Raw genomic sequence first — 14,843 nt, 5'->3', positions numbered from 1 at the left:
TGCAGTGTGCCCCGCGGGCAGAAAGTCTGGGAACCCAGACTCTTGGTTCTGAGGGAAGTGGGGATCAAAACGAGAGGAGGAAAAAACCAATACAAAATGCAAAAAAATCAAGAGGATAGCTGGTTCCCACTGGCAGGCCCGAGGGCCTAACATTTGGCAGAGCGATCTTAGAGTTCCGTCCTGGGATTCGTGGGAGGCCCCAGTGCTTCTGGGTTGGATTACGTGCAAGAGGACAAGCTGAGGCCGTGGTTATAAATACCTCCTCGAAGTCGGCAGGAGCCCAACGCTCCAGGCAAGGGCCCTGGTGCTATATTCCGCCGAAAATCATCATCACTAACGTTCCCGGGTCTTAACAAGTGAGACGTGGCCGATACCACAGATACTTTTATTGCTCTGGCACTCACAACCCAAACCCATCTACCCACCGTCCCAGCCTCTACGACCCAAAAACTCAAATTCCCAGCATTCCAAGCGGGAAAAGAACTACAACTCCCAGAAAGTTCTGCGCTCAGACGGGCTCCAGTGAGTAGCAGCCCATAAATTTTCAAGGCTCGCGCGCTCGTTTGCTATTGGTTTTCAAGGAGGCGTGACCACAGGAGGTCCGTGGCGGTGATTGGCCGGCAGTTCCTGCTGCTCAAGATCCCAGAGAAGGCGGCGGAGTCTGCGCAGTTCACGGTGCAGGTTGTCGTCCGTCACCGGCCCCGTGAGGCGCAGGCGCGAGCTGCCCAAGGGCAGGATGAGGGGAGGATGGGAGGAGAAGCTTTCGAAGATGTCCCCTATGAGACCGAAAATAAGGAGTTGAATTCCGAAAATGGGCGTTAGGCAGCAGTGTCAGAGAGGGCCGAGGCTGCGCCACGTTGGAATGAAGAAAAAACTTAAAACCCTCAGCAACTCCTGGAGCGGGGTCCACTCCAGAGAGACTCTTGGAGTTCCCCAGCATCATGGCAGTTACTGTTCAGACTATGAAAGGCCACCGTTGCCTGGGAAACGGGTGATATACAGGGTGTTCCCAAAAAATGTATGTACACTTTAACAGCTGATGACTCACTTAAGTTCCATTCCTTTTTAGGTTTAACTGATTTGAAAAAAATGGGTGAAGCCAGAGCTTTGAACAAAGAAAATTTATCCACTAGACTTTTTGGGGGGATGCATAAAAGATAAAGTTCATGGTACAACTGTCGACGAATTGAGGGCAGCTATTGAAAGAATGCGCACAGATACTGAACGAAATGATTCTTGATGTTTGCAATTCCATTGCTTCGAGTTATCAGCACTGCCTGGACCAGAACAATCATCAGTTTGAAAATAGGTGTTGACCAAAAAAAAAAAAAAAAGTATTCATTTCTGTAGATTCTTTTAAATTTTGAAAATGAACTGTATGCTAATAAAGTTAATAAACACTGGCTTTATAATCATTCAAATTGTACATATATTTGGGGGGAGGACACCCTATAGTTGGGTTCTTGGGTCTATGAAGAAGGAATTTAGTTTTATGGATTCCTTTGAGTGGAGGGCCTGGAGCCAGGACTCCCAGATGATGCGGAGGGTAGTTTGTTGGGGGAAGAAGCTGGGGATCTGAACCCGTAGGGAAAAAGAGGGAGGTGGGGGTTTGAACTCCTGTACCCTGGAGAACAGGAGATTGAGATCCAGCATTTAGTTACTGGGGTAGGAGAGGGCTAGGGGGTCCAAAATCCTGAGTAAGGAGGAGGAAGAGGCTAGGCCTATGGGTTCCTAGGTGAAAAAAAAAAAAGAAAGCTGACAACCCCAGTGTCTGTCCCCATTTCTCCTTGCCTGTGTCCACAGCATCTCGTTCTGTAGGGAGAGGGTCCCAAGCAGGTGGGGGCCCGCGGCCAGGACCCAGCTGGTAGTGGCTGAGCAGATGGTGGAGCTGAGCAGGGGTCAGCGTGGGGTGGTCAGTTCGTAGACTGTTCCATGAAGCCTGGTGGGAAGATAAGGTGAGAAGTCTTTGGTCATTATGAAGCAGCAGAGAAATCCTGAAGGGAAGCCCTCTATAAAGGGGCTGAATGTAGTGGGATGTGTTGGTATCTGTGCAATGTCTTTAGGACACTGTGAAGCCTGGTTGTCACCAAACTGACTGGAGGGAAGGGTGTGCTCAAAGCCTTTTTAAAAATGTGATTTGCTACAGAATAAATGAAGATAGGAGAAGAGACCAAATTAGCCATTCATTCATAGTATTGAAGCTGGTGATGTATACCTGGGGATTCATTATTCTACTGTGGCTACTTTTTATATCTATTTGAAAATTTCTACACCTAACTGAGCTGGCATCAGAATCATCAGTGTGCTGAAACCCAAAGATGCTGGACCTAGACTGCCTAGGCTTCAACAACTCCAGTTTGATGACTTATTACCGTCTGTCAAGTCACTGTGCCTCATTCTCCTCATCTGTAAATTGGGAGAGATTAGGAACTACCTAATGAGGATTCAATGTGGTAAAATTATAAAGTGCTTAAAACAAGGCCTGGTGCTTATTAAATGCTCTGTGCAAGTGTGACAAATAAAAATAAATAAATGAATTAAATCAAGTGACTTAGCCTACTTGATTCTCAGTTCCCTTGTCTGAGGAGAAATTGTCAATTAATAACCTACTTCATGGGGCTTAGTATTCAACTAAAAGTGCTAAACAGTGCCTAGCATGTAGTGTTATGTTCAATGAATGTTTTAATGATCACATTCCTTGGTTTCATATCGGACTTCCTGAATCAGTATGTCTGAGGGAGGGAGCCCTGGGAACTATTATTAATAAGTCCCACTGGGATTCAGATGCAGCCCAGTGTGGATACTTCCTTCTAGCTGCCAATACATCATCCATGGTATCTGAGCTGGGACTAGGGATAACATGGAGTCTAAGGGACGATCCAAGCATAAGCTGAATACAGAGGATGACTGAGGAGTCAGAGGAAAGGGGTCAGGAATCACCTTGAGCAGGGAGGTGCGGGGCACGCAGAGCAAGTTCACAGCCATGGAGAGTTTCCGGAAGAACTCAGTGGCAATGTCCCCCAGCCCAGCCCCCTGCAGCCAGTCCAAGACAAGGTCCAGGTTGGTCCGGATTTGGACAGCTCGAGACCATTGATAAAATGGTCGGCCTTGACCTGTAGGAGAATGATATGAGCATCACAATGGGCGCATGGACCCTGCCCTTCTGCCTCCCAGACCCTTCCTATCCTTCAGCTTGGGATCTGGAGCTTGCTTTCCAGAGTCCTGAAAGTTCAGGTTTTAGCCTGTGATGTATCTGACTTGACATGGAGCTCAGTGGCTCCTGTCTCTGTCTCCTTGCCCTTCCCAGTCTGACTCTCACCTCGTTCCATCAGTGAGTTGAGAAGGGATGCGTTGGAGAAGAAGAACAAGTAGCCAAAAGTCTGAGACACAAGGTCCGGGTGCAGCTCGCACTGGCTGGTCAGTTCCAGAGCTGCCTGGAACACGCCCAGGGTGGGTCTCAAACCTGGAGGCATGGCCTCCAGTTCTGCACCAGGTCCCGGAAGCTCTGCCCCTGCTGTGAAAGGGTTACTATCCAGGAGAGCAGGCAGCGTGGAATACAGAGTCTGAGGAGACACAGAGATGCAAACAAGTGATCAGAGTAAACTCCCAAAGGATTCTGGGAATTGTAGTCATTCTGCCTTCAACACCCTAAAGATCTCTATCAGCAAATTCCTACCTTCCAGTTGGGTTTCTAGCATTCATCAGGGCTGGGATACCTCAAGCCTTAAGAAAGGCTTTGCAGAGGTTTCTTGAGCATTTTAAGACCACTTCTGAGCCTTACGGGACTTACAGTTCCTCAACAGAGACCACTCAAGGAGGACAAAGGATACTGAACAAAGAGGCCCCCTTCAGTCAAAGAATTATTTATCCAGAATTCCCGAAGGAAAGAAAAAGAATGGAGAGTCAGGAAGTGGGAGTGGGGTGGCAGTTAGCCAGTGGAAAGTGAGATCAGGCCAAGGACAGGAAATGAGGTCAGAGCCAGAAAAGAAGAAAAAAAAAAAATACTTGGCAGGGATGGACAGGAAGTGAAGCCTGGAAGGAAAGGGGTTCACAAATCAAGGCTCCTCAAGGACATAGATGATCTGTCCCAAAAGATCCCCTTTCATTTTACAGATAAGGAATCAGGCCCACCATAAGCCAAAAATCCTGAGAATTCCAAGAAGCAATATTAAGGTCAAGGGCGGTGCTGAGGAACCAGGGCAGCAAAGAGGTCCTGTAGGATGGGCACTCCAGGGACAAAAAGGTCTGTGACTCAGAAAAGAGAGTGAATTCAGAGTTACAGAAAGTGAGGTCAGCAAACACAGGAAGTGAGGACTGATTACAGGAGACCTTTAGTTTAAATGACAGTAACTGACACTATTTGATCTATCTATATCCGTACATCTGTTTATCTATCTATCTATCTATCTATCTATCATCTGACTTATCAGTGACTGAAGAATGAACTTAGGAAAAAGGAGCTTGAGAAAGTGACAATGGTGATATAACCAGGTAGGGAGACCAGACTGTCAAGAGTGGGTCGTTGCAGAGACAGGAAGAGAAGCCAGGAAGGCAGGAAATGATGTAGGCTCAAACAGGAAGTGGTGTCAGAATAGCAAAATGGGAAGTGATGTCAGAGAAGCAGGAAATCTTGTGAGGTCAAATAGGAAGTGACTTCAGAGCACGCGATGTAGTTCAACTGGGACATTATGTTATGCCAAACGCAAAGGTCAAGGCCAACCTTGGTGAGGTAGTAGACAGACTGCTGGAAGGTACACATGATGACTTCATCCAGTAGGGCCATGGCCTCGTCACATAATTCCAAGTCATTGCAGAGCTGTGGGTCTGAGGACAGGCCTGGTGGTGAAAGGGAGAACCAGAGGCTGGCAGACCGGAGCCCAGGTCCCCAGGTTCAGGAAATGGCAGGGGGCTTGGATAGGCCTTGGTCTGGGCCGGAGCTCACCCTCCTGGTCAGCCTCCTTCTCCATCTCCAGCACCTTCTCTTGCACAAAGCTCAGCAGTTCCGTGGTGTTGGCCATCCATAGCATGAGCGGCCGCAGCTCCACGGACACAGCCTCAGGGGTCAAGGGCTCCTCAGGGACCCCTTCAGGGTGGCTGGGGAGGGAGGATGGGACCTGTGATCCTTGCTCAAACCCACCACGGTGTCCAAACCCTGAGATCTGGTCTAATTACAGATTGAGTCTAACCCCCACTTCCCAGCTGGAAAAGGTGAGGCCCGAGGAAGAGCAGAAACTTGCACTAGGACATGCAGGGAGTGAACCAAACTGGCTGCCAACCCCAACCCCTGCATCCCTCTGGGTGCTTCTCCCAGAATTTCTCTTACTTCTCTGGCTGACGGTCTCCAATTTCCTTAATCTTTTCCTGTGGAACAGTAAGATTAGAATCAAAGTGAGGGGGATCAGGGAGACAGGCCCAGGGGTTAACACCCGGGTTTTTCTAAAAGCACCTTTTAGACAGAGACTCTCCCCACTGTACTCTAACTCTCAAGCTTCAGAATGGTTTCTCCTTATCATTCAAAACTCAGTCCTCTATGAATATGAGTGGTCTACCTCCCTCAGGTCCACTTCTTAAATAAACTTTCTTCTTAGCCCCAAGAGACTCTCTACATTTTCTGATAGGCCCGAGCTATTTGTATGTAACCCCCTTGCCCCCATGGCTTCTCCCTGGCACTTCTGGGTTTGTTCTCCCTCACCTCTAGGAATGGTCTCGCTCACTACTGCTCCAAGCTTCAGACCCAATGGGCTTCCTGCCTCAGTTCTCACGTCTCTCTTCATACAATGGGATCTCTTCCTCCCTCCCCACTTCTCCATCTCCCAGAATGGTTTCTTCCATTATCCCACAGCTGCAAAGGTAAATACTGCACAGTGGATGAATCCACAACTCCCAGCGTCCCCTCGGGCCCCTTGCTTTATAGCCCAAGCCCCTCCTGAGGCCCCATGGGGGACGTAGTTCCTTCCCACCCAACTACGAAACTGGGGTGGAAGGTGGCGAGGGGAGGCTGGAGGAAGGACCTGGGATGTGAATGGGGCTGGGCAGTGGTTGGGTGGCTCACCCAGACAGACTCTTTGATAAGACGGGCCAGGCGGCCCAGCAAGCGCGGCAGGTGGCCCAGCTCCAGCTCGCGGGCAGAATGCTGCACGCACAGCGCTAGCAGCGTGGCAGGCCCTAGCGGTGGCAGGTCCCCGGCTCCGGCCGCCGCGGTGCGCACGATCTCGCCCAGCAGCGCCTCTTCCTCGCGCGGCCGGAAGCGCAGCACGGGCTCGCGGCCATCCAGGTAGGCCGCCAGCGCCTCGCCGCGCTCCTGCAGGCCGCGGCCACACAGGCGGCAGGAGAAGGCCCAGCCCGGGCCCGGAGGCGCCACCCCGGGGCGCACGGGCAGCCACGGCGGCCGCGCGGGCCCTGAGCCCCCAAGGCGGGGGTCCTTGTACATGAACAGGAAGTGCTCGCCCAGCCCCAGCAGGTCGCCTGGGTGCAGCTCGGCCTCCCGCAGCAGGAGACACCCGTTGTGCGTGACGGGGGCGCCCCGGGATGGGCGCACCATGGCCGGGGGCTCAGGGCCTGCACGCACTGTGCAGTGACGTGGCAGGATGTCTGGGGCGCTGAGAAAGGTGTCCACATATGGGGCCGGGGACCCACCACGGGCCGAGGAGTTCCCACCCCGGCCGAACACGTGCTGCTCCCTCGTCATCACATAGACCACGAAGTCCTGCAGGGAGAGAAGATGCACTGAGGATAGTGTTCCATGGCGAATGCATGCTTCCAAAGAGATCCCTTTAGGACAAGGACAATCGACTCTCCCATCAACCACCTTTCTTTTTTTTTTGTATGTGCCCCTTGCAGGAACCGAACCCCCGGACTCTCTGGACTGCAGGCCGACGCTCCAACCTCTGAGCCAAACCGGCCAGGGCTCAACCACCTTTCTTGAATGAACCCTTCCAAGGAGGTCTTCTGGAGTCCCAAAGGACTCACCAATAACCCCACCTCCCAGGAGTGGACTCTTCAAAGGCACTTCCCATGTTGGACTGTCCCATAACACCCAGCCTGAAGACCTGATACTTACAGGGAAACCCCTTCTTGACATTGATTCAACCGTTCCCTTCCCTCAAAAAACGGATGCTTCCCAGATCTTTCTCCCATAGATTCTCCCAACTTCTCGCCTCCTCTGAGTGGACTCTTTCAAGGCGATCTCTTCCTACCAGCCCAGAGAATGTGTACTCTCAAGGACACTGTGCCCCACATGTGGACTCTCCCATTACCCTCCCCTCTCAAAAAAGGGTCCTTTCCAAGGAAACCTTTCTCCAAGAACATTCCCATTTCCCTACCCCTGGCCCCACTTACCCATCATTCCACCCCCATGATGGAGGCTTCCAAAGACATTTCCCCTTCCAAAAACAGTTTCTCTCGATATTCTCAAAGCAAGTAGTGGATGCTTTTAAAGAGACTCCTCCCCCACCCCTTTTTTTTAATCCTCACCCGAGGACATTTTTGTGTTTATCTCCAGATAGAGCAGGAGGGACAGAGGGAGGAAGAGAGAGAGAGAGAGAGAGAGAGAGAGGTGTGAAAGAGACACATCAACTGGTTGCTACCTACAGGACCCCAACTGGGGTTGGGGACAAACTGCAACCGAAGTACATACCCTTAGCAGAAACCGAACCCAGGACTCTCTGGTCCGCGGGCCGACACCCTAACCACTGAGCAAAACAGCCAGGGCAAGAGACACCCTCCCCCCCTTTTTTTGTTGTTAATTCTCACCCAAGGATATTTTTTTGTTTTTTGTTCAGATAGAGTGGGAGGGAGGGAGAGGGAGAGAGAGAGAAACATCGATGTGAAAGGGACACATCGAGTAGCTACTACCCGCACGACCCAACCAGGGCCGGAGACAAACTGCAACCGAGCTACATGCCCTTAGCGGGAACCGAACCCGAGTCTCTCTGGACCGCAGGCCGACACTCTAACCGCTGAGCAAAACTGGCCAGGGCAAGAGACACCCCCTTTTGAGCAGAGATATCTTCCACCATATCCACCCCATGAATGTATACTTCCAAGGAAACCCCCTTTCTACAATGGACTCTCATTTTTTCTCATCCTGTGATGGAATTGATTCCAAGGAGACATAATCCTACAATGAATTCACCTATTACCCCCTCTCCCGTGATGGGTGTTTCCAAAGATACTCTCCCTTCCATCAGTGGATGCTCTCAATGCCCCCATCCCCAAAAAAGATGTCTCCATGGACATCTCCACTTCTAGTAACCCCACCTTATTATTATTACTATTATTAGAATAGTATTTTCTTTTTTTTAAATTCTTTTTATTGATTTTAGAGAGAGAGAAAGGGAGAGGGAGAGAGAGAGAGAGAAACATCAATGAGCAAGAATATCAATTGGCCACCTCCTGCATGCCCCCTACTGGGGATTTGGCCCACAACCTGGGCATGTGCCCTGACCAGGAATCAACCCGGAGACCTCTTGGTGCATGGGTCGACACTCAACCACTGAGCCACACCAGCTGGGTAACCCCACCTTATTAATAGATATTTTCAAGGAGACCCTCTTCTTATAATAGAGTGTCCCATTTCATCCACCAAATGAAGAGGTGCATTGCAGAAGACCCCTTCCTCAAAATGACTCTTTCCTCTCCATCCTATAAAAATGAAAGAGCTCAGTCTGACCCCCCTTCTTTAAATAGACCCTCTGTTCTCCATTCATGTCTGAGAGAATAGTCATTCTGATACTCATAAATCCTCTTCCTACACTGAACGCTCCCATGACCTTCACCCCATGGATGGACTTTCCCAAAGAGACCCCTTCCTACAATGAGTTCACCCATCTGCCTCTAGAACAGCGGTTCTCAACCTGTGGGTCGCGACCTCTTTGGGGGTCGAAAGACCCTTTCCCAGGGGTCGCCTAAGACCATCGGAAAACATATATTTCCGATGGCGATTCATAACAGTAGCAAAATTACAGTTACGAAGTAGCAACGAAAATAACTTTATGGTTGGGGGTCCCCACAACATGAGGGACCATATTAAAGGGCCGCGGCATTTGGAAGGTTGAGAACCACTGCTCTGGAAAAATGGATCTGTCCAGCCTGCCCTCCTTCTGAAGGTAGTCTCCAGTTTTCCATCCCTGTCTAAAGGAATAGAATGATCCAAAATATATGAACCGCCTTATGAGCTCTCCTGCTCCTTAAACCACGACGGGATGCTTCCACAGCATCCACGAAGAATTTTCAGGTTACAGCCACCCATGAATAGAGGAGCGCAAATGCATTCTTTCCTACAGTAGATTCACCTCTTACTCCTTTGCCCAAGGAATGGACACTCTCAATAAAACGTCTTTTTTACAAAGGAATTTCTCATGAAATTCATCCAAAAGAACAGGTGTTTCCAATGTTTCCCCCTCTTCCGTAATAGACTGTCCTATACTCCCAAAATAGAACCTCCTTTCTCCAACCTTGATCGATCTGAGAAATGGGCTGTTGTAATATATGCAAACTCCTTCTTACAATGAACTTGCCGCATTCTGTTGCCTCAACAAAGAAATTACTTCTTCGGTGCAAGCTCATCTCTGAGTAGTCAAAGTCACCCGTACACACAGCCAAGCCACCAACCTGAGTGGATCTCTCTGATAGTAAAAACGGAGCTGTTCCATTAGCTCCACCACCTTCTGCGGTGGGCTTTCCCATTGATCCCAGCGGTACCTGTTGAGCTTGGCTGTACCACTGTTACCCAAAAGCAGACAACACCATAAGGATGATTCTCCTAATCATCACACAAAAATATGAGTATTTCCACTAATACATTACAGCCCTAGGAATGAAATAACTTCCCACTGACCCACAACTGCTAGTCCTGTCTCCCTCTCCGATCCCTAACATTCAAATAAGGTCTATTGCCACCCAAATATGTAAAATAGAAAGTAGTACTACCGGCCCCCATCAACAATGGTCAAATCATTCTCATGTAAACCACCTTTTAAAAAAGAATTCGTCCAGCCCCACTGGTGTGCTTCAGTGGATTGAGCACCCTCGCAGGGACTGAGAGTTCCCCGTTCAATTCCCGGTCAGGGCACCTGCCCAGGTTGCCCTGCTGGGCTTGATCCCCAGTAGGGGGCATGCAGGAGGCAGCTGATGGGTGTTTCTCTCTGACATAGGTGTTTCTATCTCTCTCTCTCCCTTCCTGTTTCTCTTTAAAAAAAAAAAAAAATCAGCCCTGGTTGGTTTGGCTCAGCAGTTGGAGTGTCTGCCCTAAGACCAGGGGGTCATGGGTTTGATTCTGGCCAAGGGCATGTACCTCAGTTGCAGTTCGTCTCCAGCCCTGGTGGGGTCATGCGGGATGCAGCCAATCTCTCTCTCTCTCTCTCTCTCTCTCTCTCTCTCTCCCTCCCACCCTTCCACTCTGTCTGAAGATATTTGAAAAAATATCCTCATAAAAATCAATTACATAAATAAATAAATAAATAAATAAATAAATAAATAAATAAGGATTAGCCCAGCTTGGCCGGAGTGGCTCAGTTGGTTGAGCATTGTCCTGTGCACCAAAAGGTTACTGGGTTAGGTTACTAGGTTGTGGGTTCAACCCCCAGTCGGGCCACACTGAAGACAACTGATCAATGTTTTTCTCTCACCTCTCTCTCTCTCTCCCCCCCTCTCTCTAAGCATGTCCTTGAGTGAGGATTGGGGGCAAAAATGATTTAAAAAAAGGATTAGCCCACTCCTCCCCAGAAAATATATTCCGTTTCTGCCCCTCAAGAAATGGACACTTTTAAGAAGCGCTCCTTTCTACAGTAGGTCCTTCCATTCTCCCTTGAGGAAGACGGTGCTTTCCCCCAACTTTGAATGAAATGAACTTCACTCCGTGTCCCAGAATCTCTCAGCTACCTATCCTCCACCACTGTCCTCTGACAACATCTCCTCCCTTGCTGGGACCGCACCTTCCAGCACACCTGAGACTAGGGTGACCCAAGGAATCCTGGGGTTGTCGTTTTGTGGCCCTTTAACTGAAGGGTGGTTCACCGAGCTCTCTCGGTGGGAGAGGCTGCGCGTACCTGGGAATCCTGGTAGCCCTGGAGCAGCAGGAAGTAGGGCCGGTTGCTAGGGGCCTGGATAAGGCACTGAGTCAACTGATCAAAGTCGCTGGGGTCTGTCGGTACTATTTGGGCATCAGCGGCCCCTGGTGCCATGCTAAGTGCCTGCTGCCTGCGCTCCTGCTGCCGCCTTCGCCGACCCTGCAGACTGAGCTCTGACACGCTTCGCCGCAGGGACAGGTTTTCGGAGCGCTCCTTGCCCGCAGACCCAGCTGGGGTCCCTGATCCCGACCCTGGGCCAGGGCTCGCCAGCGCCGCCCCACCGGATGCCGCCCGCGAGCGATTCTTCTGTGGCCGCCACAAGGCGGGGCCCGTGCCTAGGGAGAGAGATGAAGAGCAATAAGGCTGCAAGAGGGAGAAGACACAGGAAGAGGCAGACTCAGAAATCTGGAGATTATCAAGATACAAAGCGTTGGCCAAGAGAGATGAGGCTGCTTCCCACACTTGGATTTTTGCATATGCTGTTCCCTGTGCTTGGAATACATTTTCTGCCTGACTCCTACCCATCTTGAAGTTTTCACTTCAGAAACTCATTAATTCTAGGCACTAGGGACTTTGCAGGGAACAGAGAAGACCCTGCCTCCAGGAAAACAGAACACCTTCCCTGACACTTCAAGTTGAAGCAAAGAATGGCACCCATGGGCACTTTGGGCTTTGTCTGGGCCCAGCACAGCCCTGCCGCATAGTAGGTGCCTAGTAGAAACTAGGTGAAGGGTGAACTGATGTGTTTCTCACTAGGCTGTAAAGTCTAGGAAGGAGGAAACTTTACCTGTCAATGTCCCCACTGTATTCCCCCAGTGTCCTAAATGTGTGGCCCAGAGTAGGTACCCAATGAATGTTGTTTGTTTGTTTTTTGTGGTATGTGCCCCTAGCGGGAACCAAACCTGGGACTTTCTGGTTTGCAGGCTGACGCTCAACCGCTGAGCCAAACTGGCCAGGGCCCAATAAATGTTTTTTAAAGGAAAAAAAAGAAGACAGTGATGGTTAAAATTGCTATTCTTTATTAAGCAATTAATGTGCCAAGCACTGTGCTCAAACCCTACATACACTATCTCACTGGATCTTCACCTAGCATTTTGCTGAGTTTAACCGGCTAAGAACGGATGGGAACCTCAGCTTGAGTTCAAAGCCTATGAGTTTAACTGCCACACCATTCTATCTCCCAAAAGGGGACTCAGAAACAGAAAAGAGGAGACAGGGCTCCTCCAGCAGCCCCGAGTCCTGTGAGGCTGGCCCCACCCCTCCAGGCCCTGCCCCACACTTGCTATTTCACCAGTGGCACCACCTCCTGTTCCAGGCCCAACCGTCTCAAAGAGCAGGCCAACAGGTAAGCACCCTTCCCTGGTCTCCATCCTCAAGTCCCAGCACTCAGACTTGGAAGCCAACTCAGTTTAAGGCCACCTGTTCCAAAGCCCGCCCCTCTGAGGCTCCGCCCATTCTTAGGCTTTGATCAGGCAGCCCATTTCTTCCAGCTCCAGGTCTCTCCCCCTTCTCCAACCACCTAAATCTGCCCCTCAGGAACCACTTTTAATCTACTGCTCTGAGAGGCCTCCTGCCTCAGGGACCCACAACACCACTCATCCGCCGGATCCAACACCTCTTATTCCAGGCTACTTATTATGCAGGCCCCGCCCCAGCATCATAGGCCCCGCCCATGGACGCTGCACTTACTCCACGGGCTCTGTTCTAGCCCATTTGGCTAACTAGTCTGGCCCCAGCTCCTGCTTCCACTTGAACCCGTGCTGTAGGTCACACCCAGCCGCCTTCCAGGGGCCTCGCTTCCAGCCCGCCCTCTCACTCCAGCCCTGCAGGCCCCGCCTCACCCCGGCCCCGCCTCCAACCCCTGCCCATCCCTCCACCTGGCCCCGCCCCGAGGCCGGCTGCAGCCTTCCCGCAGGCCCCGCCCCCAAAGGCCGGCGCGCCGTCTCACCTTCGCCGTCGGAAGCCCCGAAAGCCTCCTGCTCCAGGCGGCGAGCTTCCTCGCGGCCACGCAGCTCGAAACGCCGCGCCCAGCCTGGCCGCGCCCGCCACAGTTCCTGCACCAGCAGCGGGCGCTCCGAGTCGCCCAGCACACGCAGGTGCTCTGCGCGCCACTCGCCGTTTCCCAAGCCCCCGGCTGCCGGCCGGCCCAGCGCGTCGCACAGCGCGAAGGCGTCTACGCAGTTGCTCTCGCCGGGGCCGCCGCCGGGGCTGCCGGCCAGCCCATAGCGCTCCAGCGCCTCGGCCACCAGCTCGCGCGCCGTGGAGCGCGCCGTGGCCAGCACACTCTTGTAGTTCGCGCCCGACGCCAGCCCGGCGCCGAAGATCTTCAGGACGCCCGGGGGCGCAGTGGCGCGAGTGGCCAGTGAGGGTTCGGGGGCCACGCCCGCGGCCAGGTCAGGCAACTTCTTCTCGCTGGCCCAGCGCTGCGCGCTCCCCGGAGTCCCGGGACCTCCTGTGCCGCCAGATCCCGTGCCCCCGGCCCCCGAGCCCCGGAAGAGCTGGGAGATGCGCTTGGCCCGACTCCCCGAGGCTCCCCCGGCCGCCTTAACCGCGCCCACTCGCCGCAGCTCCACGTGCGGCGGCGGCGGGGGCAGCGGCTCGCTGCTGCGGCTCCCCGTGTCTGAGGAGGAAGACCTAGGAGCAGAGATGTGGGGGAGAGAGATCCGGAGACACATGCAGAGACGGCGGAGTTAGAGAAGGAGGGAGGTGAACAAAGACCCAGATGGGGGGGCAGAGACCCAGAGACAGAGTGACAGAGACCCACAAAAGGGGAGAAGGTAGGGTGTATGGAGATGAGGGATGAACAGAAGCCAGAGGCAAGGAGAGAAATAAAATTAAATAAAGTAAATAAAGGCGAATCCCACAGAAGGAAATTTCAAGAGGTGAGCGGGGAGAGGAGGATAAAACACCTATGCTCTTCCGGGGTCCCCATCCCTGTGCCCACGGGCCTAAGTACATCTCCAGGCCCAGCACTTCCCCCACCCCAGTCCTATATCACTGTGGCCCACAGTCCTCCCAACTGCCAGCCCACTTGCCCATTCAGAGACCCCTGGCATTGCCCAGTGCAGGGACTGGGTCATATAAACAAGGACAGATTGGAGGCAGATGGGGCAGGGGCAGGAGTTCTGAGGAGGGCACTCACTTGACAGAGGCAGCGCTGGGCCAACGCCGCCCCAGCTTGGCCAGCTGCTTCCGGGGAGAATTGATCCACAGGCCCACCGGGAGATGAAGCTTCCCAAAGCGAGGGCTCCCGCCCTCCTTCCGTTCACCAGATAGCATGGCCCTAAGGGAGGGTGGGTAAGGCCCCAACTCCTGAGGCTCTGAGTGGCGGGGAAGGGCTGGAGGGGGGCCTGGACTCAAGTCAGAGCAAGGAGGGCGTTGGGGCTCAGATGCCAGAGTCTGGGCAGAGGAGAGGGATGGGAGCCTGGACTCCTGGGTGTTGGGATGGGAAGTGGCTGAGGACTGACTCCTGGATCTGAGGTAGGAGGGGTCTGGACTCCTGGGTCCCCGGCTCTTACCCTGCTTCGGGTCCAGCAGCACCCGGGGGGCCCTGGCTCCGTCGGCCTGGGTCAGTTCCTGACCCCACCGCTCTTGTTCAGCTTTTCCTCTGCCCCAGCTCCCAGCACTGGGTGGGGGACAGGAAAAGGCAAGAGGAAACCCGGCAGGAAGAGCGGGGAGGGGGCGTCCTGTGAGGGACCGGGCCTGGGGGAGGAGATCTGGGTAGGGCTGGCTCTGCCCCACTCCTTAATTCTGGAATTACTGCAGCCAGTTGGT

At 52.7% G+C, this 14,843-nt stretch overlaps 1 protein-coding gene across 2 annotated transcripts; it reads right to left on the bottom strand.

Moving 5' to 3' along the window:
* Window positions 1-366: 366 nt before the first annotated feature.
* RASIP1 (Ras interacting protein 1) lies at window positions 367-14,696 on the bottom strand. Of its 2 annotated transcripts, none has more exons than XM_036275381.1 (12): window positions 14,588-14,696; window positions 14,212-14,352; window positions 13,018-13,703; window positions 11,049-11,404; window positions 6,053-6,706; window positions 5,324-5,361; window positions 4,943-5,094; window positions 4,721-4,824; window positions 3,320-3,563; window positions 2,941-3,113; window positions 1,792-1,939; window positions 367-776 (listed from the first exon to the last, which is right to left on the bottom strand). In XM_036275381.1, exons 2-12 carry the CDS (start codon window positions 14,346-14,348, stop codon window positions 577-579), a joined length of 2,892 nt encoding a protein of 963 aa, XP_036131274.1. In that variant the 5' UTR covers window positions 14,349-14,352; window positions 14,588-14,696; the 3' UTR covers window positions 367-576. The 2 variants fall into 2 exon arrangements, with proteins under 2 accessions (XP_036131274.1, XP_036131273.1); XM_036275380.1 differs by having other exon boundaries at window positions 413-776; window positions 4,721-4,836; window positions 14,588-14,644.
* Between the last annotated feature and the right edge of the window lie 147 nt (window positions 14,697-14,843).

This window comes from Molossus molossus, unplaced genomic scaffold, assembly GCF_014108415.1.
Source record: "Molossus molossus isolate mMolMol1 unplaced genomic scaffold, mMolMol1.p scaffold_m16_p_21, whole genome shotgun sequence".
NCBI lineage: Eukaryota > Metazoa > Chordata > Mammalia > Chiroptera > Molossidae > Molossus > Molossus molossus.
This window is presented reverse-complemented; position numbering and strand designations above follow the sequence as displayed.